The sequence below is a fragment of the Dasypus novemcinctus genome, chromosome 7, assembly GCF_030445035.2.
Source record: "Dasypus novemcinctus isolate mDasNov1 chromosome 7, mDasNov1.1.hap2, whole genome shotgun sequence".
Taxonomy (NCBI): domain Eukaryota; kingdom Metazoa; phylum Chordata; class Mammalia; order Cingulata; family Dasypodidae; genus Dasypus; species Dasypus novemcinctus.
This window is the reverse complement of record NC_080679.1, coordinates 45,700,860-45,726,878: the sequence shown is the minus strand read 5'-3', so window position 1 is coordinate 45,726,878 and position 26,019 is coordinate 45,700,860. Positions and strand designations below refer to the sequence as shown.

The 26,019-nt window shown below is 35.9% G+C and overlaps 1 protein-coding gene across 1 annotated transcript in view; it reads right to left on the bottom strand.

Annotated features, from left to right (window-relative positions):
- Positions 1–1,547, bottom strand: part of FTCDNL1 (formiminotransferase cyclodeaminase N-terminal like) — a 32,079-nt gene extending 30,532 nt beyond the window's left edge. The window contains exon 1 of the mRNA XM_071216205.1: positions 1,410–1,547. Within this exon, the coding sequence (XP_071072306.1) occupies positions 1,410–1,447 (38 nt within the window). The 5' untranslated portion in view covers positions 1,448–1,547. The remainder of the gene's footprint in view (positions 1–1,409) is intronic.
- Positions 1,548–26,019: the final 24,472 nt, after the last annotated feature.

Genomic DNA, 26,019 nt, shown 5'->3' with positions numbered 1-26,019 from the left:
ATTTTTAAAAATCATAGTTTTTTGGAAAGTAGGCTGTAATATGAACACTTCATTGACTACTTCATTTCTAGAGAACACCTAAAGGATAAAATCCTCAGATTGACACTACCACGTGTGTGTAGTCATGCATGCATAACATAGGAACATAGTAACAACACTTGAAAATATCTGGCAAATTTCTCAGCCTGAATTCTGTCCTGTAAATGAAACTTCTTCATTAAGTATGCTATCTAGTTTTAAGCATAGCCTTCCCAATTTCTCTCTTTGCCAGAGTCTTTGCTATTTAGCAAAAAGGCATGGCCCTTTCCTTAAGATACCTACTGGGGAAATGCATAAAAGGGGAATGAGGGTGATTATTTAATACATTGATTTTTAGAAAAACTACACTTGTGGCAACAGGTCATGGCCCGAACATTTTATAAACAAATAAAAGGGACTGACTTGGGGACTTTAAATGATAAATATTTGACTGACCAAATTCCTCTTGTACTTTGAGCTCCAAAGTTTCAAAATCAGTTTAAAATCTTTTCATGGGACTCTGTACCTTGAACAGAAAAATTTACTGATCCTCTTGTTGAAAATGGGTTAATTATACAAGTTTCCGAGGTAGTTTTGACTCTTCTTGGTACTCTGAAATAGCATTTTTGGACTTACCTTTCCATACCTCAAATGATATTATGATCTTAAGGAATTAAAATATCACAACATAATAAGAAAATAATCTCCCTTTTCAAGATCAGGCATCATAAATTTTAAATTATCATAGTTAAAAATGAACGTAGCCCTAACAAATTCATTCAACAAGTATTTGATGGGGGTTATTTTGTTCCGGGTAAAGTTCTGTGTTCTGGGCCTATTGGGGTAAATTGGTGTCCAACTCTGAGATAATCTAAGCTTGTGACTTTAAGCTAAACATGCTCTGGTGTAAATAATGGTGTGCTCAATGAATATATTAGCTGACCTCTCTTCACTCAGAGTGTTTGTCGGCCTAAGCATCTTAACCTGGATGTGTACAGGGCTTCCTGGATAGTTCAGGTTTGCAGGAGGGCTTTCGTATCGTGACATCACCTTGTAACTGAAAATTCATAAAGATATGATCATCAGATTGTTCTAGACATTAATAGCATTGTCGTAATAAAGCAGCTCAGACCACTCTCGTTTCTATGTAAACAAAAAATTGCTTTACACAAGGGGTGTGGGCGTCTTCTGGTTTTCATTTGTTTTCAATGTGTTTATGTAGCTTAATTGTCTCATCAGGCACTTTCCCAACATAATTATGCTTTTTAACAAATGGTGTTTATGGCAACCCCTAACAGTGCAAAAGAAAGGATTAGTTTCATCCTCTCATTCCACATTTTGATTCCCTGTGGACAGCTAAATCACACAAAGATGGTGTTAGAAAAATCTACCTCCACAGCAAGCTGAAATGAGCGGCAGTACCAGGCATTTGGAGAGCAATCAGGTTTGTTAATAAGAAGGGTAAGTTTCTCTTTTCCTCCTCCTTTAAGAAAGTGACCCAAAATGAAGGCCCCCCAAACACTGCGGTTTGGAAGATGCTAGCCCGCCCATCCCTTCAGTTTCGATTACTTCCGGCGATCAAACCAAAAACCCTCGCCTCCACCCCCTCACCCCAGCCCCGCGGAGGAACTCGTTAGGGCCACTGCGGCTTACGTCCGCCACGCTTCCGCCGAGTCACCTGCCTGCGCACGCAACCACGGGCCCTTTCGAGGCTGCGAGGAGGCTCGGCGGGAGGCCGACGGCGGGCCCGGGGCTAGAGCCCCATCGCCAGGACCCCCAGAGCCGTCCGGGGCTCGGATCCGGTGTGGGGTTTCGCAGGGCCACGTGGGCCGAAGGGTAACCTCAGTGTGGCCGGAATCCTTGCTGCTTCGCTGCCCTGCTTTTAGTTTATTCGCCGGGCTCCCAGGGACCCCCGGGCCTCCCTCCACAAGGCTAGCTGCGTGGGCAGCGCCCGGGCGCGGGGCGAGCGCTCCTTCCCGGGGGCGAGGGGCTGCCGCGTGGCCGCGCTGCCCTGGGCCCGGCTTCGGAGCCAGCGGCCGCAGCAGTTCCGCTGTTTGGAATTGGAACCGACCAGAGCGCCGAGGGGCGGCCGGGCCAAACGACCGCCGAGTCGAAGTCGCCGCCCGTGACCGGCGCGCTGTCTCCGCTGCCGGCTCCGCCTCCCGGGCGCCCTGGGGCGCGCTCCACCCTGAGCGTCCACCGCAGAGCCTCCTCTGCCTTTCTCTCCTCGAGCTGGACACCACGTGCTCAGCGTCCTTGAAAGGTTAATGTTACTGTCAGAATTGCCTTTCGTCATCTCTTTACCTCGGGAATCTCCACAGTTCTCGTAAATAAACGACTTTTTCAAAAGGCATTAGAATCTAATGATTAGGTCTTTACGCGTTGATCATACACCAGCAGGGGGCTCTTTTCTCTGCTTTTGTCGAGGGACGCGCACACAAACCCCTCGGGTAATTTCTTTCCTGAGAGATCCACTGCCCGCGAGTGCCTGTGAATATAAACTGAACCCAGCTCAGGACAAAAGCAGCACTTGCATAGACCCATTTAGTCAAACCTGCAACGAATGTGAACCAGGCATTAAGCATTTCCCTGTTTTCTAGGCCGGTGAACCCTGAGAACACATTTCTCTTCCAAAAAATCAGGAAATGCTTTTTTATGTAACAAGGATTAAATGTCACCATTTTGATCCAGTTACATTCCTGAAATGAAATAATCAGTAAATAACTACTTTGACAGAATAAATTAATTTTTAGATCTATTTTTTATTTTCTAATTATAATTTTAAAACACAGATTTGAGGAAATTAACATTTATGTGGACATTTGGTTTCTAGCCTAATGTGGCATAAAAATAAGTAACATAATGAGTGTTAAAAAAAATCAGGTTCATGATGCTTCTCACATCATCATCATTGTACTTAGATGTCACAACAGTATTATGTGCGATTATGTCAGATCCAGCCTTCTCCATCTCGGAGTGTTGGCAGGTAGGAGGGTTGTTGGCAAGAGGAGGGGTGTTAACCTCAGGATCCTGGATCCATTCCAAGGCTGGTAATTACATTCTGCCAGCCAAAATTCATCCCATAATTTTAATTGGATAAATCCTTTCTGGCCTAAGCTACTGCTATGCCTGTCAAACTGTTGCCACATTTCACCCCAGAGGTGTCTGTGTTTTAGTTGCAAGAATCAGTCCCTTAGAGGTTGGCTTATCAGTTTAAATCCTTTGGAATTAAATATGTATTTAGGTATTTTTAATACTGAATCTACATAGAAATACATGAAAAGATATATACGGATGTTAATTCCTAAAGACTAATACCCATCTGATGTCATTATTCACTATGTAATTTTAAGAGTTTTGTGACCAGATTGATGTCCCTCCTCTTTGCCTTTTGAGAGCCTTTGTTGCCTATAGCGTTAGGTTCCATTGCAAAAAAGTACTGTGTCCAGAGGTTCCTTCTGTGGAAGAACAATGGGCATGAAGCCCCCGAATTTCACCTTTACAAACAATCCTATGGCAAGACAACTTGGTAAAATAGAAGACAGCCTAGTAACATTACATCCGGTCTTGTCACAGCCCTTTAGAGAAATGGGACACTAAAGGGCATTATGGTTCTAGCTGTAAGCAACTGCCAGAACTAAAGCTTCTTCCCATGTCTTCCAATCCTTTCCTTGAAAATATCTCTTACAAAGGCTGCTGGGGGCATTAAAAAAGACGGTGTTTCTGAAAGCATCAGTACCTAGTAGTCCCTTCAAATACAAATGGAGAGAAAACAGGACTCCAGTGTTCCTTGTGGAGCGCAGCATCTACCCCTTGCCTGCAGACTGTAAAGATCTCTTGGAAGAGACAAGGAGACAGGTATCCAAATACAATAAGACCTTTAGCAACAAGATTGATATATCATTGTGCTCTCTTTAAAAGTGGGAAGGTACCATTGGTGTTATTTTAGCTATACCACATGTTAGTCTGCCAGTCCATTTAAAAGATCCTTTTGTCACATTTATAATGTATGTATATCAAGTCTCTCATTTAACTCAGCATTCTTTGGGGGGGATATTTTTGTGCTTTTTGAGTTAGTATATTATTCTGACCCTTGGTTTCTCTGGCTAAGCCAACCTTCAGTGTATTAGTTCTTTTGTTTGTTAAGGTTCTTGCCCAGAAACAAATAAGCACTGGAATAGAGAACAGATTAAAAACTCCCAAGTGTCAGTTCTATCAGTGACAACTACTATTTCCTAACACTCACATTGGTTCTCTGTTAGATGAAGAGAACACTTTTCTATACATTCTGTTTTTATTTTTGCAAACAAGGAGAACTTAGGTCCTTCTTAGAATCTTTCTTGGCCTGGCTGAGCTGAGGAGAGTAAAAGGGAGAGGCTGCCATCTAGCGTGGCTCCCCAGAGCCCAGGTGCTGGTTGACCAGAGCTGGGACCAGGGTGAAGCACTCACCTGGGGCCCAGAAAACTCTGTAGTGCTATAAATATATATATATTTTTTAAATCATAATGCAAAAATAGCCATACTTAATAAAATATTAAAATTTTAAATAAAGGCAGGATCTGCCCCTGCACTTGCCTGACTCGGCCTCACTCTCCTCACCCCAACCGCTGGCCTTTGATTGCATTCCCCTTTTTGCCAGTCTGTTTCTAATTGCCACTCTGCCCTGCCAGCATCCTCTCTTCTACCCTCCTAAAGGGCAGCAGAACCAGAAATGTCAAGGGTAGAAATCTCTGGCTTAGTGGATACATATTTAGTCTGTTCAAGAGTTTCCTAGACTTCTATCTACAGGAGACTTGGCTAACTTATCTCAAAAAAAGACAAACCCTTATTTGAACAAGCAAAAGAATCAGTTTTGAAATGATGCAGGTTTTTTGTTTTTATTTATTTTTAAAAGATACATAGATCACACAAAATGTTACATAAAAAATATCGGAGGTTCCCATAAGCCCCACTCCCCACACCCTCCACTTTTCCCACGTCAACAACTTCTTTCTTTAGTTTGGTATGAAATGATGGTTTAATGAACATTTTAATTAATACTGTGAATCTGTTTACTCTTTTCACATTCTAGCATTTACCTGTGTTCAGGAAAATATGACTGGAGAATTTCTTTTAGAAAAGTTCAAGTCTAATTCCTAATGCCATTTTTTTCTTTCAAGATTTCAATTTCACTATATTGTTTGCACAGTGTCAGATTTCATTCCACCTTAGTCCCTCCTCGTGGAACATGAAAAGATTTTATTTCATATAAATGGGGTCTGATAACTAAGGGATCAAAAAAAGTCATTCTAGGACAAGTTAAGTGAAGGAAGTGTTTTTAATTACTTGAGTTTTAAATATTTTGTATCATTGATATTATGAAATAGGTATTCTATTGGTCAATTTAAAAAATAGCAAATAGGTTTCACTGCTTCCATTTTTAGTTTGGAAGGCAGATGCTATGTTCTTGATTTTAAATGAATAAAAGGAGCTCGATGTCTAGGAAGAAGTTACAGAAGTTACAAAAACACCTCTACTGCCCATACATATGTGCCTTAATTATGTAAAATGTTCTTTAGCCATTTTTATCTTAATGAAGGAGGGAAAAAAAAGACCCACAAAATTTCCAGAATTAACTATTTATTTTGCACCTTAATATTTTGGAAATTGTTTTCCATTTAAACAATATGGACTCTTCTTTGTTGCTGATCTCTTTATCATGACATAGTAAATTAGAATGTAAGTATATTTTAAACTGAATTATTAGCTTAAATTGGAATCACTTGTTATGCATTCTATTCACTCAAGGCCGGAATATCTCATGTAGTTAGCCAAAAATTCAATGTCTGATCCACTCAACCCTTAATTTATTCTCTGCCTTTGTATAATTTCCATGCGTATACCTTCCATGTGAGCATTCAGTTGTGCTTTCCTTTATTATAGAACTTAGGCATTGAATGAAATGAAGTGTTTCCTAGAGCTTCTCTCTAAAGCTGATGAAAAACAATTCATAAAATAGACTAAATTTTCACTGAAAATTTCTATAATTTATATGAATACAGTAAGATTACTTCTAAAACTATTAGAATTCTTAAAATGTATTTTATTCAGAAAAATTCTAGAAATGTTTAAAGACACTTTCTCCTAAGTAGCATGAATTTTTATTATGAGGTTTTATCAGTTAATATTTTCTTAAAAATTCCAACTAATGGGTGGTGCCTGCCAACATTCACTAAGAGAGATGACACATCTTGTGATAGTCCGTAGTGGCCAGCCATGCTCAGTACACTTGTGGGTGCTTCTGTATTGATGTGTGATGTATCTATGTATATGCAAATTAAAGTCAACTCTTACTGATGCCAAGAGGGTAACCTTTGTGAAAGCTCAGGATTTACAGAGCCCCTGTGCAGAAGCACTAATGTAGTGCTTGCATGTCCCAATGCAGACATGCATTCACAGGTGTCCCTTGCTTGGGAAAGGCCCCCCTCTGGGCAGAACCAAATTCTGCTCTTGGGCAGCTCTCTAAGCTTGGTCTCTTCAGGATACTCAAACTAAAGGTTTTCCTGCTAGTTTTGTGTCTTTGTGTATCTCAGTGTGTGAAAGGATTTAACTTTTTAAAATGTACCTTTTTATTACATTTAGATAGAAAATGTCTGATTTCTTAGGGAGACTTGGGAGAGATGAATTTCTTGGTGATGGTGTTGCTTTTAATATTTTCTTCTACTTCGTGCCTCTTAGTTATTATTCAACATGTTTAGCTTGAAGTTCTGTGTTTGTGGAGAAAGATTTGAAAGTAAAAATTCATAAAACTGTAGGTCAGAAGGAAACTTAGACATCACCTGGCACTTCATTATAACTCTTTGTTCAAATGATGTCTGATGTGTGAACCAAATAGGCACCAGAGATGGAAGCAGAGCTTCTGACAGGCTGAGGGGGCAAGAAAGGGCTGTATCTCTCCCCTACTGCTTTTGCCATGGCCTCTCCTTGAACCCTAAGGTATCTTTGAAAACCACTGACTTGTTCTAGCACTTTTTAGGGGCAAAAAACCTTGTTTATAATATCATACAAAGTTCTCATTTTTTGAAGAGTAATCATCTGTCCTGAAATGAGATTTATGATGTTGTAAGGCAAGAACTGTGCAAAAGCTGCTTTACTTTTTAAATTATTGGATAGGTTTTAAATAAGAATTTCTGTGGAGGAAAATAAATATGGATGGGTATTCAAATCTAAAATGATCCACCAAAGATTTTAATTAATAGTTGAGGAAATGTGGTACAGAAACCAGAAGGATAAAGATTTTTGGGAAGGAGCAGGAAGGATTCAAAAAGATGCAATCAAATATAGAAGACAATTATGGTTCAGACAACAGGCAAGGATGAAAGAGGCTTAGTTACTGTATCATTAACCTATTCCAAAGACTATAATATAGCCCTGCCCTTCCCAGTGCCTCTGTCACTTTTAGCATCAATATATTCATTTCTCTATTTTGGGCAAAAGGATGGCAAAATGTTTCTTTATGGGAGATTTGGGATTTTCTATATTTTATTTAGATATGAAACCCACTTTTCTGTACCCTCCCCAATTTTTTTACTTTTATTTAATGTCATATTTTGATCAGTGAGCATAAATTCTGAATGACACTACAGAATTACCTAGCAGTGGTTTCAGTATCCATATTTTAAAACTGAATTAAAAATACAAATATAAAAATATGTAATGAAAAATAAATAATGTAAGTACATTTTGTATATCAGAATCAAATTATATCACATATTCACTTAGTTGCTACAAATTTTACTCAAAATTCACACAATTGCTTCATCTTTGGGTTTCTTCTTTATTAATGTAAGAAATAAACAGTATTCCAAGGTTTTTTTCCCTCAAACACAAACACTTTTGAAATAACTATTCAAATTATAAAGCATATGTTAAACAATTTGAATCTAATTAGATTTTCTAACACTTAGTACAAATAGTAGAAAAGGTTAAGGAAAAAACTTAAAATTGTTTTCCTGGGTGCAATCTAAATTTGTTATTGAAGTAATAAACCAATTGGAACATTCTGTGTATTTTGCAGAATAACTTAATCTTCTCATGTATGTCCTGCCTTAAAACAAACACCAAATGTACTAACAGGAATGTATGATACAATTGTTCATTATAATGAAAATAAATATGACAATGTAATTTTTATTTATAAAAGAAAAATATTTTCTTTATAGATATTGTAATTTTTATCAATAGTTGAGATATAGATCTTATAATATACAAATATTTAAGATTTTCTTTTTTTTTTTTTACAAACCATAGTTCTAAAGCTAAAAGAAAATCTGAAGTTTATCTCATCAAACACTTTGAGTGTGAAACACAGGCCTAAAGGGGATAAATTACTGCCTTAAGTCTAATATTACTCTTCTATTTCAAAATTTAAATGCCTGGAAGGTGAAGTGCAAGGCCCTTCCCAGTATGGCCACATTCTGTTTTTTAGTGTCTTCTCCTTTGCCTTTTCCTCACCCTCCTCCTCACTTTTGTCTCATACCCTAACAGTTCACCGCTCACTAAATATATTTGGTACTGCTCTGTGTCTCTGGTTCTGTTCGTGCTTTCCTAAGAATTTCATCCTCTGAACCCCCTACAAAAAATGCCCTCCCCCTCTGTGAAATCTTCCAGAATTCTCTCTTCTTCCCCAGAATTCATTATGCTCTTTTCTGGTTTCACAGAACATCTTTTACTTACCACTGAAACACTGATCAAATCATATTATTGTTAATCATTTCATTGTGGATCTTTCTCCCCTGTTAGATTGAATGGGAATAGGATAATTCTTTTCTTTTTTTCTCTAGGATTTAGTCCAGGCTTCATTCATGGTAGGTCCTTTGTAAAATTTGTTGAAGGGATGAATTAATGGATGATGGATGATGGAAAAATACATGCATAATTGAAAGAATGTTTGAATGAATTAAAGAACAAACAAACCAATCAAGAAGGGAGTGAATAAATAGATGACGTTTCTCAACTTTGGTACTATTTATATCTTGGGCTGGATAATTCTTTGTTGTGGGGCAATGTCTTGTGTATTGTAGGATATTTAGTAGCATTCTTGGCCTCTATCCACGAGATGCCAGTAGCACCCAGCTGAGACAACCAGTAATATCTCCAGACTTTACCAAATATCCCAGGGTGGGGGCTATGGAAGGAGTGAGGAATTGTCCTTAGTTAAGAACCCCTGGAATAGAGAGAAGGAAGCATTGCTGGATGTAGCTATTTGGGTGGAAGACAGGAATTAGAACTCTAGAACTTCTGTTTCAGTCCTGTGCTCTTTTCATTATGACTTGGCTTTGCTGAGATCCAAGTTCAATTATTAGTTTTCTCTTAAAATATTCTTAAAACCTGAGCTCAAAAACAGAAAAAAACATGTATAATTTACAGGATAGAGTAATAAAAAAGCAACATTATGAGCAAAGGTATGCCACTCCTTATTTCAACTGGTTTGATTTAATGTCAGCTTTTTAAAATAGCATTTTTGTAGCTGATGCTATTAAATGGTAATTATTTGACACTGCCTAAAAATTTGCTCCTTAAAGACTTGTTTTTAAAAATTTTCTATATGCCACTTTGTAGCACCATCTTGTGGATCTTAGAGGAATTCATTATTTCAGTTTAAAATGTCTAGTAGTTCCTCCAAAAAAAGAATAGAGAAACTCTAAAATAGGACATTGTTTGCTTATTGAAATGCCCTACCAAACTCTTAACTTAGGGATATAATGAAGTGAGACTTCAACCTTGTTATTTTGCCAAGATTTACTGTTTTGCTTCACCTACAGCTTCACTTTTGACCTTCGGAATGTCAAATGGCCACATCCTACATCATTATCATCATATCTGCCTCATGCAGGTAATACAGTTAGCACAGCAGGGGCATAATGCCAACAAAGAAGATAATTCTAATGTATTGCTTAATATTTGAATATTTATTTTGTACCTAGAGACATAACTTGGAATGAAAATTTCCGTATGTGCTTAAATATCAGTGGATGTATTGAAAGGGTAAAGTGTTGCAAAATTAAAGAAGATTGTGGAAGCTGAAAACAAAAATCTTTAAGTTGTTAAATTGAGAAATAGGAAAATAGATTAACAATATGATTAATATTTGTTCCTGTACCATGTCAAACTATTAAAATTTTATCACTAATATTTTTTGTTATAAAAATATAATTGCAATTATATTTCACATTTCTTCTTATATGCAGGAAGCTCAGTCAATGATGATATCTAGCTTCAGCCCCTGACAAATATTGATCTAAACTTAGCCATTTGGCATTTAGCCTAAATGTGTATCTGATATACCACTATTCTAATTCTAAAAGGACATTAAAATAGAAAGAAAATGATGTAAAACAAAGTAGATTTGAAGTTTCTTCCTCATTTTAAAATACCTATATTTTACCTTCTGGACTTGAAAGAAATATTCATCACAAAATTCCAGGAACATCAAATGTCAAGGGCAGTACATAGTCACTGCTTGGAATTAGTGATATGGTTGAGACATATCTACTAATAGATATAGATAAAATATTGTTTCATAGAAAAAATATTTAATTGATCATATTTATTTGTTTTTCTCATTCCAATACACAATCTTCTTCTCTTCTTCATGAGATAAACTTTGCACAGCCATAATGAAAAAAAAATTCTGCTCCTTGATTGTCTCCTTTGCCCCATCTCTTCAAACAGAAACATCAAGAATTACCAACTGGATTCAACCTGTGGTTACTGGATATTTATTCTTCGTTTTTTAGATAATGCACCATTACTTTGGCAATGCTTTAGAAAGAAAACTTTTCCTGCAAGAATATTCCCATAGTTGTTTTGACCACAAAGTAATTATTTTATATTACAGGACAACAGACTCCTTTGCTTGCCTGTGTGGTTTAAAATGGAACATGGACATGTGGGTCAGGTGAGATCTAAAAACTAGAAATAATATTTTAATGGCATTTAGCTCTGTTTGACCCACATTACCCCTACAAGGAAGACAATCAAAGCTATTAGTAATACATTTCTTTTAAATTTATTTTTATTTCTCTCCCTCCCCCCACCCTACACTGTTGTCTGTTCTCTGTGTCCATTCACTGTGTGTTCTTCTGCATCTGCCTGCATTCTTGTCATCAGCACTGGGAATCTCTGTCTTTTTTTGTTGCGTCATCTTGCTGTGTCAGCTCTCCGTGTGTGCGGTGCCACTCCTGGGCAAGCTGTGCTTTTTTTGTGCAGGGCGGCTCTCCCTGCAGGGTGCACCCCTGTGTGGCACGGCACTCCGTGTGTGCATCAGCACTGCGCGTGGGCCAGCTCACCACACGGGTCAGGAGGCCCTGGGTTTGAACCCTGGACCTCCCATATGGTAGGCAGATTCTCTATCAGTTGAGCCAAATCCACTTCCCGAGTAATAACATTTTTGAGTGACCATAAAGTTATCCCTGATTACTCAATATTGAGTACTTTGGAGCAACTTCTCTGGCCCTCACTTCCCAAATATGTAAAGTGAAGGAGTTGGACTAGGTATTCTTTAATTTCCTTTACAGGTTAAAAGATTAAGAGTCAATGAATTGTCCTGCTGGGTTGGATCATGCCCTTCCTAATAATCTACTTCTAAGAGTGGCACCAAGGGATGATTTGAATAATGTCATCCTGCACAGTTTAGGGATCTAACAAGAACATCTCTAACTCCCCACTACTCCCTAATGATCAAAGGTAGAAATCTTATCCACTAAATTTTAAATTTTTCATTAATACCATTTATTTTCCCTATACACCACATCTTTGCATTTTACTTGGAATATGTTCCTCTGAACTTCAGAGGGTATCTCCTAATTCTATTATTCTAAAATCTAGTTTCAGTTATCTGAACCTTTCATATTTTAAAAATTATCAACATATATTCATTAAATACTCTTTTCCTGGAGAAGGGCTGCAGAACATTTGAGGGAGATTGCACCTTTAAAAAAAAGTTATTCCCCAATTGTAACAGGGTAGAAATGTACTCCATGTTGTATTGACTCCTTGGATATTTGCAACCACCATTGCAGCAATGATTCTGAAAGCCATCTTTATCTCTCTCTCTCTCTTTTTTCTGATTGATTTTGTTTTTCATTTGGTTAGTCTTTTTCTTTGTGGTGGTAGCTTTTTTTGGTTATCACATTGGGAAATGGCTTTACCTTTCTAAACCTATCATTTTAGCCTGTCTTAAGACAGAAGCTATTCCTGTTTCTCTGAATCTTTTCCAGCTCCTTTGTTTTTATTGAATTTAAGTATTTCTTCCTAGAAATAAACAAGAACCTCTGAACTTCCTCTTTAACTTGAAGATGGCCATTTAACAGATAAATGAACTATTATGACCTCAGTCCAATATTTAGATAGTCTCAATGATTCAAGTGTCTCCTATTTTCATTACTGTAACTATCACTGCAGTGTTTTATGTGTTTAATTCAAATGTAAACTAAGAACATTCTGAAAGTAATTTGGTAGGTACTCTGTGCTACCTTGGTCAAAGTTGGTTTTGGTGATGAAAGTCCATATTCAGTATTAACTAGAATCAAAAGTAGTTGCATGTGAGAATTAAAAACAAATACATGAAAGAAAAGAGTTATCTGTCTACTAGGAATGGGAAGAACAATGTAAAGACTAGGAACCTGCTGTAATGAGTAAGAAGGGATGGCAGTTCTATTTAATACTAATTTCCAACCCTAAACCTCTTACCCACTAAAATATTATACTAACTTCTTCAAACTGGAAATCTAATATGTCTTAGGTTGAATATTAGCTAATAGTTGTGGCAAAGGTTGACAAGTCAGTTAATCTCAAAGCTAGTCATGTTTTAAATTTAACCTATAGACATCCATAATAAACAGTTTGGGGGACAACCAGCATTATTTATTGGAGTTAAACTTAGTTGGAGTTATACTATCAAATATTCTGATAAAAATAACCAGCCAAAATACTTGGTAACTGGATTTCATTACTCTGTCCTTATTAGCACCATAATAATAGCCTACATATAGTTTAGCATTTTATGACATTTACTGATGGCACCTTTGTTTCTAATTAATATTCGAAGAAAGGCTTTTTACATTACTATTTTTTTCTGTTAAAGAAATTATCCTACTAGACACATTCATGTTATTTTTACCTTATTTACAAATTGAGTGAATTTAAATTACTAAACTACTTTTAAGTTTTAGATAAGAAATGCTTAAAAAATAGGAATTAGATATCATGTGCCCAAAATATTGAAACTATAATCCCTTTAAAAATATCTACCATCTCTTTCCTTCCTCTCCTTGTAATTCAAATGAGTTAGTTTCCTTTGAAGATGGGTTTTGCCAATGTTTCTGCAAACTATTTTTGTTTGAAAATTTCAGGGTGGAATACTTTTTCAGATGGAGAGAACTGTATTTGCAATTATAGCTTATAAAATAAAAAAACCCATAAGGTCCCATTGGCATCAGTTTAACTCAAGGTCAAAATTAGATTTCCTCTTCTGATAACACTTGAATTGTAAACTTCTTTTCTTGTAAGTAGTTGAATTTGGGGTTCAGCTGGAAACTACAATATACTATATGAGTACTGGAATTCAAGTACAATTTCAAGTGAAGGGCTCACTTAATTTAACCTTGTTCTGTTACATTAAAGATGTTTTGGCCTTGGTACTAGAAATACTGATATCATATCACATTTTCTTAATTCAATAACAGTATGACTTTAAAATTCCAGATTAACACTATTAAAGATTAGACTCATTTACTTTAGTTAGGCTACATGGTAATAGTAGTGGTAATAGTTGTAAGAAAGGAATTAGGCAACAGAATTATAAGGTGCTATGAGAAAATGAAAAAGGTACTTGTGGAGAGATGACTCCTGGCCTCCAGGACCCTGTTATATATACCTGTTTTCATTAAGCTTTCATGCTAAACATTCACAAATCAATCACAAACTATCCTTTAAGCAGGAAAGCATGGGGTTTAGGGTAGAAAAATCACCATATTTAGTCTGTTTCATGGACTCTAATTTGCATAAATCACATCATTATTGATGATGCCTAAAAGTAAATTAAGAATTCAAATTCATTTTACATTAATTACCTAATACATATTAGACTAATGTTTATTTATGGAGTTGCAAATTATTGAGCTGAAAAAAAGACCTGTGAAAAAGTCCTCTGAAGAAGCAGGGAAATTTATTTATCCCTTGTTAAGGAACTAAAGAAATGTAAAATCATTAAAGGCTTGTTAAGCCAGAATCTAAGAATAATTTTATATGACAAATAAATGTGGCACATGATTAAGCAATGAGAATAACATGAAAACGTTATAAACTGATAAATTCCATCACCTGACTAGAGGACTCAAGTAAGTCTTTTCATGGCTGGCTGGCAGCAGGTGGATTATTTGGGTATACCTTCATTACTTGATCACTTTTCCAATAACACTCCTTGACTTCCTCAGCCCTTGTCCAAGTGAGTATAAAGATGTGCTGAGGACCATTTTGGCTTTCAATAAAATTATCATATGCATAGTTCCTCAGATTTCCCTAATATAACTTAAAACCTAATATTATTCACATGCTAATCATATTATACTAGAGCTAAGAGTAATTTTTTGACATGAAAATAAATCTTTTAAAAATTTTCATAGTCTACATATTATAGAAGTATCAAATAAGATTAGATTACAGCTCCACATCAAGCCATGTAAATATTTATGATGGCAAGCTCTAAAGTGGATGGATTTTTATTATAGAAAATTTCAGACACTTAAAAAGAGTAGAGAGAAGAGTATAATGGCTCCCATGTACCTAGTTTCAAAAATTATCAGTGTCCAGTTTTATTTCATCTATATTCCTGCTATTTTTCCCTTTCCTCTCTTCTCTACTCTTCAAAGTATGATTTTAAAAGAGAGCCCACTTGTCATTTCATTCATAAATTTAAGAGGTTTTTTACTTAAATCTGCTTTGACAAGTGGCCACTGTCAGAGAACCATTTGTCATAAAAAATCCCTGATCCTACCCTTGGTACCATTCTCTTAAATATCTTCAGTGTATAAACCTTCAGTGGTTGTCCCTTCAGTACACCCAGAACTCTTAATGTTAATATGGCAACTTGTGTTAAAGGGTGTCCAAGGTAATTACCATCTATTTATTCCATCATTCATTCAACAAATATTTGTTGTTCTAGGCCCTGGAAATACAGTGTTGGGCAAATTAGGCCAAGAACCTCTTTCTGAGCTTATTTTCTGTGTGACAGAATCACTACTACTAGGAAGACTACCTCATTGCGTGGGCATTGATGATTCTGATTCCACCTTATTCCCCCCTGGGAAACTTTTTATATAATTACCCACCTTCTTAATATAGGGAATAGCAAGTTTCATGTATGCCTGTTTTGATCCCAACTTTCCCACCCCCTACTCCCTGTCCTCAGATTGCTTCAGGTAGGTCAGGGAAAAATGCGAATGACCATGTTTTTGCTTCAAAATAGATAAGGTATTAATAGAAAAAAAAGTTTGTGTCCAAAACTCATGGTTTTGAGAATGAAATTTCTAAATAATTAGATGACAGCACCCAGAAAATATGTATAAATCCCTACATAAGATTACTGTATAATTTAGTAACTATCATGTATTATTATCTGAAAATAAATCATAATTATGAAAAATTAGCCCTTATATATCAATCTCTAATTTAAAAAGTGATATTTAAAGCTATAAAAGGTATCTTTTTTTTCAATATTGCATGCTGTTTGATTCACATTACCTTAGAGGGAAGCGGATGTGGCTTAACTGATAGAGTATCTGCCTACCATATAGGAGGTCCAGGGTTTGGTATGCAGGACCTCCTGGCCTGTATGGTGAGCTGGCCCACATGCAGTACTACCATACACAAGGAGTGCTATGCCAGGCAGGGGCACCCCCACGTAGGGGAGTTCCACACGCAAGGAGTGTGCCCCACAAGGAGAGCTGCCCCACATGAAAAAAGCACAGCCCGCCCAGGAGGGTGCTGCACACACAGAGAGCTGACGCAGCAAGATGATGCAACAAAAAGAGACACAGATTCCCGATGCTGCCTGACAAGAAGGCAAGTGGACACAGAAGAACACATAGCAAATGGACAAAGAGAACAGACAACCAGGGTGGAGGGGAGAGAAATAAATTTTTAAAAATTTAAAAAAACAAATTACATTAGAAAGCTATCCTTAGTTCCTTGAATTTTTGCTGCTCCAAGATTGACTTTCTCTCTTGACATGTGCTTTATAAAAATAAACTCAATATTTAACTTTCATAATATATACCTGTAATAAAAAATAAAACAATAAGCAGCCATATGTAAGATTTCCTTCTAACTTAAACAGGTTACTTTTAGCAATGCCCCAATCAAAAAATTTTCATTGTAATTTGATCTAAGACGATTTCAGTCATTGCTTCTTTGGGGGGTTGAGAATAGAAATGGTTTCTAATTTTAAAGATTGAAAAGGCTTAATAGCTGGATGAATTATATTTTAAAATTCCCATTAATTTATTTTCAAATTAAGAAAACCCACAACTTTGAGAAACTGATTATTATGGGGAAAAAGGCCTTGATTTGAAATTGTACCCAAATATGAAGGCCTACATTTTGTAAGCATAAATATTACATTCTCTTCAAAAGATTTGCAGATTTTCATAGGCACATAACTTAGAAAATGAGAAGATTGTAATTTGAAAAATTACAGATTTCATTGTTTTTTTTTTTGATGTGTGAAACCTACAAACAAATATCAGGAGATTGTATTGCAGGACTGAAAATCCCTTGTTTAGTTTTGTAAGGGACAGTGCCCTATGTGGCTTACAACCCTGATTTAAAAAGAAAAATGCAGAGTAATGTAAAAGACACTTTAATCACTGAGTCTAATTACAAAGAGGAATAACTCAGTAAAAATTTTAAGTATCCTTGGGCAGGAGTGTGGTCTGGTGGTCAGAGCATGGAATTTCAAATCAGTAGTCTAAATTTCTATTTTAAACACCACTTCTGAATTTCTTCATGACTTTGGGCATGACACTAACATTATTTTTAAATAAGAATTTGAGATTTGTGCTTGATAATTAAAAAGCATTTTTGAAATTCTCTAATCTAATATCATAAAAAGTAAGTTTTTTTGACTTTTTGACTAATAAATTTACTTGACAAGAAGAAAGGATCAGCTAAATATAAATGAATTCAGAAAAATTTTCTCTACCGTTTGCCAGTGTGTAGTAACATTGATGTACCTGTTTGTTATTTCAGTTCAGGGAATTATTTAACAATCACATCACTGATACGGTGACTAATTTCTGTAGTGTTCCTCTAAATTGGTCCTTCACTTTTGATGAAATGGTAGTTCTCAGTGGAGCCAATGCTGCTCTTTTTATACTGATTTTTATTGTCACTCTAAGGAACTCGTACTACTCAGTGACATGCCTGCTTTGTATTTTCCTTATGGTATGTTTTTTAAGTATTTCTTCAAGTGTAATAAGTACAGACAAATTATCATGTAAGTTTCTTTAAACTACTGCTGGATTTCTAGGGATGAATGTAGGTAAGTGATTCAAATTCTGTCATACCTCTGTAAATCAATTACCACAGTAATTTTCACTGAGAATAATTAACATGTGAATTCCAAGACTGTGATCTGACTTATAGGACTGTTTTTTCTTTTCTTTCTTTCTTTTTTTTCTTTTCTTTTCTTTTCTTCCTTTCTTTCTGTCTTAACAGAATTTCAGTACTCTGGATCTTTCTGAGTATGATAATATTCTTGTATGCTCTTCAGTCCTAGTTTAATTACAGTATGCCTTATCATTGGGAGATTTCACTATGATATTCAGTGTATCAATAGAAACAAAAAGTATAATCAGGAATAATGCAACATGTAATGAATGGGGTTTTGCAAAATGTGGCCAAAGTTTCAACCTCAGCAAGAATCTTCAGTGTCTGATCTATTACACACTTTCCAGGTAAAATGTGATCTTTAAAAACCACAATTTATCAAGGTAATGCCACATGAAAGGAAATGGAAACTATTAGAAGGCAAACTAAAAAACTTAAAAAAAAAAGCGTCAGGTCAGATCTGGTTTTATGTTTCTCTGATTAGAAATGCAGCCTAAGAATACCATTAAATGGTACAAATCTCAGATGAGAAATCACTGAGTTAAAGGATCAAATCCTTACAGGGTCAGTTTGGCCTTCTGGCATTAGGTAGGAGGAAAATGGAAAATTCAGCTTTTGCTAAATTTGTCCTCTAGGGAAGACTTAAATGAAACACTTGTGTGTTGGTTTGTTGAAGCTTTAATAGTTTTAAAGAGTCCCTTTAGATTCCCAGATGAATTTATATGTTAAAAAAGGTGGAAATCCAACTTATTAAGTTTATAAAGTTAAAATTATATATTTTTAAAATACCCTGAACATGTTGGAAACTATAAGTAGCATCTATACTTCTCATTTGCCTTATTGGGCCTGCTCAGTGCCTATTGCATACATTGATAATGACAAGAAGGAGAGCTATTTACAATTTGTGACCTTAGTTATGAAACACTAAATTTCCCTTTTTAAAACCAAACGCTGTTTGATTCTTTGTGTTTTCTATGGATTCTCAAATCCAACTCTCCTTCATCTTCCCACCTTCTAAATAACTATGGATAATTGATAACAACAGTTCGTAGGCACATGATTCTGTTTCTCTGAGAAGGGGCAGAGAGACTGACGGAGAGGAGGAGGAGGAGAAGTGGGGAGGAATAAGAGGGTGGAGAATGGAGGGAGGTATGGAAGGAGAGAAAGGGAGAGGAAGGGAGAGAGAACACTGCATAGTACAAAAGGGAAAAAAAAAATTAACATTGACAATGTAAGAATAAATTCTGCCATAACAGAATTAAATGCAGTGAAACAACTACTGGAATAGCGACTATAGGTTTTTTACCTTCCTTCTTCAGATGACATTTTTAATTAATTATAATGATAGGCTGTAATACTTTGAGTAGATTAGTTGATTCCTGAACTTTCTCCAGGAGTTTATTTCTGCTTACTAACCTGTTTTATCCTGAATTACAAAGTAATTTTTGCATTCCAACACTAAATCTGTTTTACATAGATGTGGGACTTTTGGCTTGGTGCAGTAGAGTCAGAAACCCGGCTGGAAACTTTGGGAAAGGAGATCTCTCTTTGTATCAATGTATTATTCATCCAATAAACCTTGAATTTTACTTTTGACATAGCAAATCTTTCTCTAAAATGTTACCATGGAATCAAAAATAATTATTTTAGCAATGGATCTATGCCATTGTCATCTTTAGTTTATTTTAAATTTGAAGTTCTTACATTGGATTGCTAACCACAAAACAGACTTTTTAATAATCATAACTGAATGTAAAAGGACAACTGTATACAATATATATAATACAGTATTATTAATTGCCATTGAAATGCTACATTCTTCATGTGCATATAGCCTTTTGTTTCTTTTTTAGATTTTTTGTTTTTTTAATTTACTTCCCTCCCCTTCCCTCCCCCCCTCCCCCCCCCACTGTCTGCTCTCTGTGTCCATTCACTGTGTGTTCTTCTGGGTCCACTGCAGTCTTGTCAGTGGCACCAGGAATCTGTGTCTCTTTTTGTTGCGTCATCTTGCTGCGTCAGCTCTTCGTGTGTGCAGCGCCATTCCTGGGCAGGCTGTGCTTTTTTTGCATGGGGTGGCTCTCCTTGCAGGGTACATTCCTTGTACGTGGGGCTCCCCTACACGGGGACACCATTGTGTGGCATGGCACTCCTTGTGTGCATCAGCACTGCACATGGGCCAACTCACCACACGGATCAGGAGGCCCTAGGTTTGAACCCTGGACCTCCCTTATGGTAGGTGGATCTTCTATCAGTTGAGCCAAATCCGCATCTTGTCCATATAACTTTTTGAAATGATGTCAAAGTATGACTTTATGAATTTTCGTTATCAATAATATTTATCATGGTAAAATTTTAATCCTAATTATTATTTAGGTTTAAGTTCAAATGTATGAAATAGAAAACTCCAAATTACAGAGTTTAAGTAAGATAGAAGTGTATCTTTTTTTTTAATAGAAGTTTCTATAAAATCCAGAAAGCCATTCAGAGCTGGTATTATAGATGTACAGTCAGAGTCAGGCCTTTCCTATTATACTCAATAGCTTCAGCTATTGCATTCAAAATCCAGTTAGCAGAAAGAGTAAAGGAGGGGACACCCCACCCAGAATATTTCACTGTAGTTTTTATATGGTGTATGTAGTCATGATTCTATGGCATACTTAGCATATTTATAATTTTGAATTTTCCTATCATTATATTTGATTATTTTCTATTAAGAGATATCAAGTAAAGAGATTCAGTAGGTCTGGAGTAGGTCCTAAAAATCTATATATTAATACAACTCTAGGTAAGTGATGTGAGTTCCCAGTTAAAAGCCACTGGCCTAGAAGATGCTACCTTCTAATTAAAGAAGTAAAAATGTGACCAAGTTAACTTTTTAAAAAACAATTGAAATTATGATCGATAACCTATAATATTGTCCAATATCAGGCAAAAGAAGCACCAGGACTTTGATAGAAAAACATCATGGGCCTTGACACCATTGATGAATCTCAATGCGATTCAGCAATTTCTGCTATATGTGTATTAATAAAATAATACTCATTCACTTTTAACCTAGGGGAAACTAAGCATTTCTTCTTATTTCACAAGTCATCAATAGAAACATATCACGGAGTGGGTGTGGCTCAACTCATAGAGCATCCATCTACCATATGGAGGGTCCAGGGTTCAATCCCCAGGGCCTCCTGACCTATGTGTAAGCTGGCCCATGTGCAGTGATGCTGCATGAAAAAAAAGTGCAGCCCACCTAGGAGTGGTGCCACGTACACGGAGAGCTGATGCAGCAAGATGATGCAACAAAAAAAGAGACGCAGTTTCCCAGTGCTGCTGGATAATGCAAGCAGATGCAGAAGAACACACAGCAAATGGACACAGAGAGCAGACAATGGGGGGAAGGGGAGAGAAATTTAAAAAATATATATATAGAAACATATCAAATAAACCTAATTCTTTCTAGCATTACCCTTTATAAGGTGAAAGAACAAATCTTTGTGATTTTTCAGGGTCCCTCTGGAAAATCTGAAAGATAGTTTTAGGTGCAAAAGATAGCCTGGAAGTTATTTTATTTATTTTATTTTCATTAAAGATTAAATTTTGGGAAGACAAAAATCAAAGTTTGTTGGAAGATTTTAATACCTAAGATAGGAATCAGATCATGATGTCTAAGAAACAATACTTGGCTAGCATTTTCAAAGTGACAGTAAAAATTTTAAATATAAACATAGGCAGTAACATGACTATAAAGGACCTTAGCTTTCAAGTGTTTTCTTAAATAACCAAATACATTAAAAAGGCAACAAAATTAGCTTAAAGATAACAAAGGGATCTGGAGAACAAACAACACTCCTTTAAGAAAAAACTACCCTTCCTTGACAAATAAAAGTACCAACTTGTATTTTTCTGAAACTGTTGCTACTGAGTAGATTCTAATTTATGTGTGTTAATTATAACTTTTGACCACAGTAACTTCTGTTTCACAGAGGAAATGCAGGAGTGATACCCATGATTGTTACATACCAGCGTTGTTGCAGATCAAAAGAGCTCACAAATCTGGTAATTCAGAAGGGGATGCTATAGACAATGCATAGTTTTCCAATGAAACAAATTTTTTCTTCTTGGTATTTTTTTATTGCTATAAACATATATCTTTATCAGTATGTAACAAACTATCTAGATGAATTTTCCTCCAATCACTTCAGTCTAGTGACATTCAGAAAATGTCACTATTTGCCATCATGACTTTGAATACTATATGATTTAAGTTTTATACTAGTAATTACATACATGTGTTTAAAAATGTAAAAGGCTAAATGAAGTATGAAGGACAGTATTATCCTATCTCACTATAATATCCCCTTTTCCACATGGATGATTTGACCAAACCAAGAAATGTAAGCAGGAGTTGGGGGAAAAGTGGCAAATTTTAAGTGCTGTATAGAAAGACTAGACCAATACACATACCAAGCTTGAGTGGAATATATGTTAGATTCTAAAGGTTTATGTACATGGTAGCATAGTGACTGTGTAAATAATATTTGCTAATAAACTTCACAACCAAGCAATTTAAGACAAACATCTTTTAATGGACAACTCAGGTCCAGAGGGGCCAGAATATGGCAATAACTAGTAATATTGTTTTGCCTTTAGCAGAAGGCTGATTAAATCAAAATAATACTGAACAAAACAATAAACTAGGATCTTTAAATCTTTTTAAATCTAAGGGACTCTGAAAGGAGAGAATTTTAGTATCTATTATAAACTGTGAATGCTACTAGATACTCAGTTATATAAAAGTAGTAAACAATGTATTAAATTTCAATTTTTAAACATAATATTTGAAGAAAATATGATTTGGTAAAACACTTTTAAAAAACTTATCAAAGCCTGATAATTTTTAAAAATAATATTAAGAAACTTAGACTTGCATTAATTTAATTTATTCTATAGTTTATAGTTTATAATTTGTCTATTCTATGGTATATTAGGGAAAGATTAATATAATCCCATACATCGCAACATTTATTACACGGAGTCTTTATTCATGCTAACATTTAAAACATATCATGCCTTAGTTCTTAAAATCCAGGGTGATCATTAGGAGTGAGACCTGAACTCTTCCAGTCTGCTTTTCTAATTACTAGCTCAGTAACCTTTGGCAATTTCCTAATACAAACCTTAGTTCCTCAGCTATAAAATGGGTACAATAGTACATAATCTAATGGGTTTTTATAGAGCTAAATTCAGCTTAAATATGTGAATGAGGGAACACAGTATCAGCCATTGTATGTGCTCAATAAGCATAGGTTCCTTCACTATTTTAGGAAACAAAGCTAGATCAATGGTTTTTAAAAAACAACAACTTTAGTATGCCTAAGAATAACCTGGAGGATTGTTAAAAATGGAGATTCTTGGACCCCATTTCCTGAGATACTGAATCCATAGATTTGGAATAAACAAGCACCCAAGATGACTTTGGTGCAGACAATCCCGGCATCCCTTTTTGAGAAAAACTGGTCCAGGTGATAAGGTATCAGGTGGTGACAGGGCCAGGGTGGGGGCAGGCCAGTAGTTCTCTGATCTAGTTTGCCTTTGGACAGGTTTAACACATTGTTTGAGGCAGTATGTCTTCCTTTCTTTAACTCCTTTAGCTATCTGTAAAGTGTAAATAGTAACTATTACTTCCTTATTATAAGAATGCTAACAAGGATTCAGAGAACAAATCTATTGATGTTGTCTCAAGTCATATTTTATAAGTAACAATCAAGAAAAGGAGAGTCAGAAGTTAAAAAGGAGTACAACCAAGAGAAAGTATGTTTGGTCAAGTACATAAAATCGTGTTTGGAATGAGGCAGGATATGAGCAAACAAAAAAAGAATTGGACACAAGCAGAACAAAGATACAGCAGAAGTATGGCATGTTTCTTTTTGGAATTAGGGAATGGAGAAGTACACACTCAGTAAAGGGAAAGAGTTAAAAGAAAAAGTAGCAAAAGGTACAGGGAAAAAAAGAATGAATACATAAGAGAGGAAAAATTCAGGGAAAAGACAGGAAAAGGATAAAGGGGATCTGAAATTTGTATCTTGCCTAATTATTTCCTTAAGATCTGTGAGAAAAGAAAATTCTGCTGAAGGAAAAGAAGAGAAGAGCACAGAAACCAGAATCCAAAGAGCAATTTGTAGTTTGGAGAATTTTCTTTTAAGTCAACAAATATCCACAACCAGGATTTCATTGAAGGATATTTGATTATAAAGTCACTAGAGATGATTTAAGGTGTTTTCTGTGACTCAGATGCCAGGATGAAAGAATTTAACATGCCTTTCAAGAACAGATTCAAATGAACTATAAAAATATTTATGAGGGGAGAAAAACTTTTGACTGTTAATATTATTAAAATAGAATTGGGCTCCCATCTACTATACAGGATATCCAGGGTTTGCTTCCCAGGGCTCCTGGTTAAGGCAAGCTGGGCTGCACGGTGAGCTGCCCCATGTGGAGTGCTGGCCCACGTGGCAAGCTGGCCCAAGCGGAGAACTGGTGCAGCAAGATGACAACAAAAAGAGATACAGAGGAGAGACAATAAGAGATGCAGCAGACCAGGAAGTTGAGGTGGTGCAAGAGTTTGAGCACCTCTCTCCCACTCCAGAAGGTTCCAATATTGGTTCCCAGTGTCGCCTAAAGAGAAGACAAGCAGACACAGAAGAAAACACAGCGAGTGGAAATAGAGAACAGATAACAGTGGGGGGGGGGTAATAAATAAATCTTTTTAAAAACATGTAGGATAAGAAGTTTTTAAGGGAACATATTATTTTTATGAACTGAAAGGAAGAAGGAAGTTTTAAAAGCACAAGTCGCTTATATTCAACAGTCTCTTCCTATCTCCTGGAAAAGACAAAATTCATCAAAGATATGATAGGCACCCCAATGGGTAAGGGAGGGAAAGGGAATCAGAAATAGAGACATTAATGATGCCAGCTGTGATCCCCCCAACTTGGCTCCCTCATCTGTTTGCTCATTGTTTGCGCTCATTATTTTTGCTTGTTTTTGCTCATTGTCTGCTCACTTTTGTTTAGTTTTTGGTTTTGTTTTTTTTGCACATTGTCTGTTCATTATCTGTTTGTCTTCTTTAGGAGGCACTGGGAACCTGGGATGTCCCATGTGGGAGGTGGGCACTCAACTGCCTGAGCCACATCTGCTCCCTGCTTGTTTTTTTTTGCTCACTCTCTGCTTGTTTTTGCTTATTGTCTCCTCGTTGTTTTTCCTCAATGTCTGCTCATTGTTTGTTTGTCTTTTTTAGGAGGCACCAGTAACCAAACTCAGGACTTCCCGTGTGGGAGGCGGGCATGCAACTGCTTGAGCCACATCTACTCCCCCCAGCTGAGTTTTTACGTGTTCTAAAGGGCTGTTTTTGGGTAGAAAGGACTGCAGTACTTAACTGTTGTGCTTTTAATAATATCCAATTTATTTTTGGATAGTTTTTCTTAAGCCTTTAAAAGCTTACAAACTTATTAAATCCACTTTGATTTATAATCAGTTTTCAAAATTATGAAATAGTTCATACTTGAAAGACATATATAAAATGATATATATAAAATCTATATATACATATGTATATATGTGTGTGTATATATAAATCAAAGGATAATAAGCATGCACTGGCTATCACCCAATTTCAGGAAAGGAACTTTATACCTTTGATGTCCTATGAGCCCCTCCCTGATCACATCCCCTTTCCACCCCCACCCTTGCCAGAAATAAACACCTATTTTCTTTTTGTATTTATAATTCCCTTGCTTCCATAATACTTCATCCACAAATATGTGTCTGTGTTCCTAAACAATATTTAATACTGTATGTTTTTAACTTATGTATCATTTTTTATGTTCTTTTATAATTTGGTTTCTTACCCAACATTATATTTCTGACATTCACCTATGTTATTCCATCTGACTACAGTTTATTCATTTTCTTTGCTGTATAATATTATTATATTATAGTACACTAATTGTTATTGTTGTATATACAACAATTTATTTATCCATCTCCAGTCAAAAGACATTTAGGTTTTTTCAGTTTGGGGGCTTTGGTTTGTTTTTTGCAATTAGAAACAAGGCTGCTATGAGCATTCTTTGTGTAAGACTCTTTCTATGGGTAATACCTACCAGTGTAACTGCTGGGTTGTAAGGTATGCCAAATTATATTCCAAGCGATTGTTTTACTTTACATTCCCTCAAGCAAAGTAGCCTTCATCTACCTCAACAGTTGGTATAGTCAGACTTTTTCATCATTACCAATCTGGTGGGAGATAAAATTCCTTTATAAATCACTTTCTTTTATTTTTGTGGAATGGTCAAT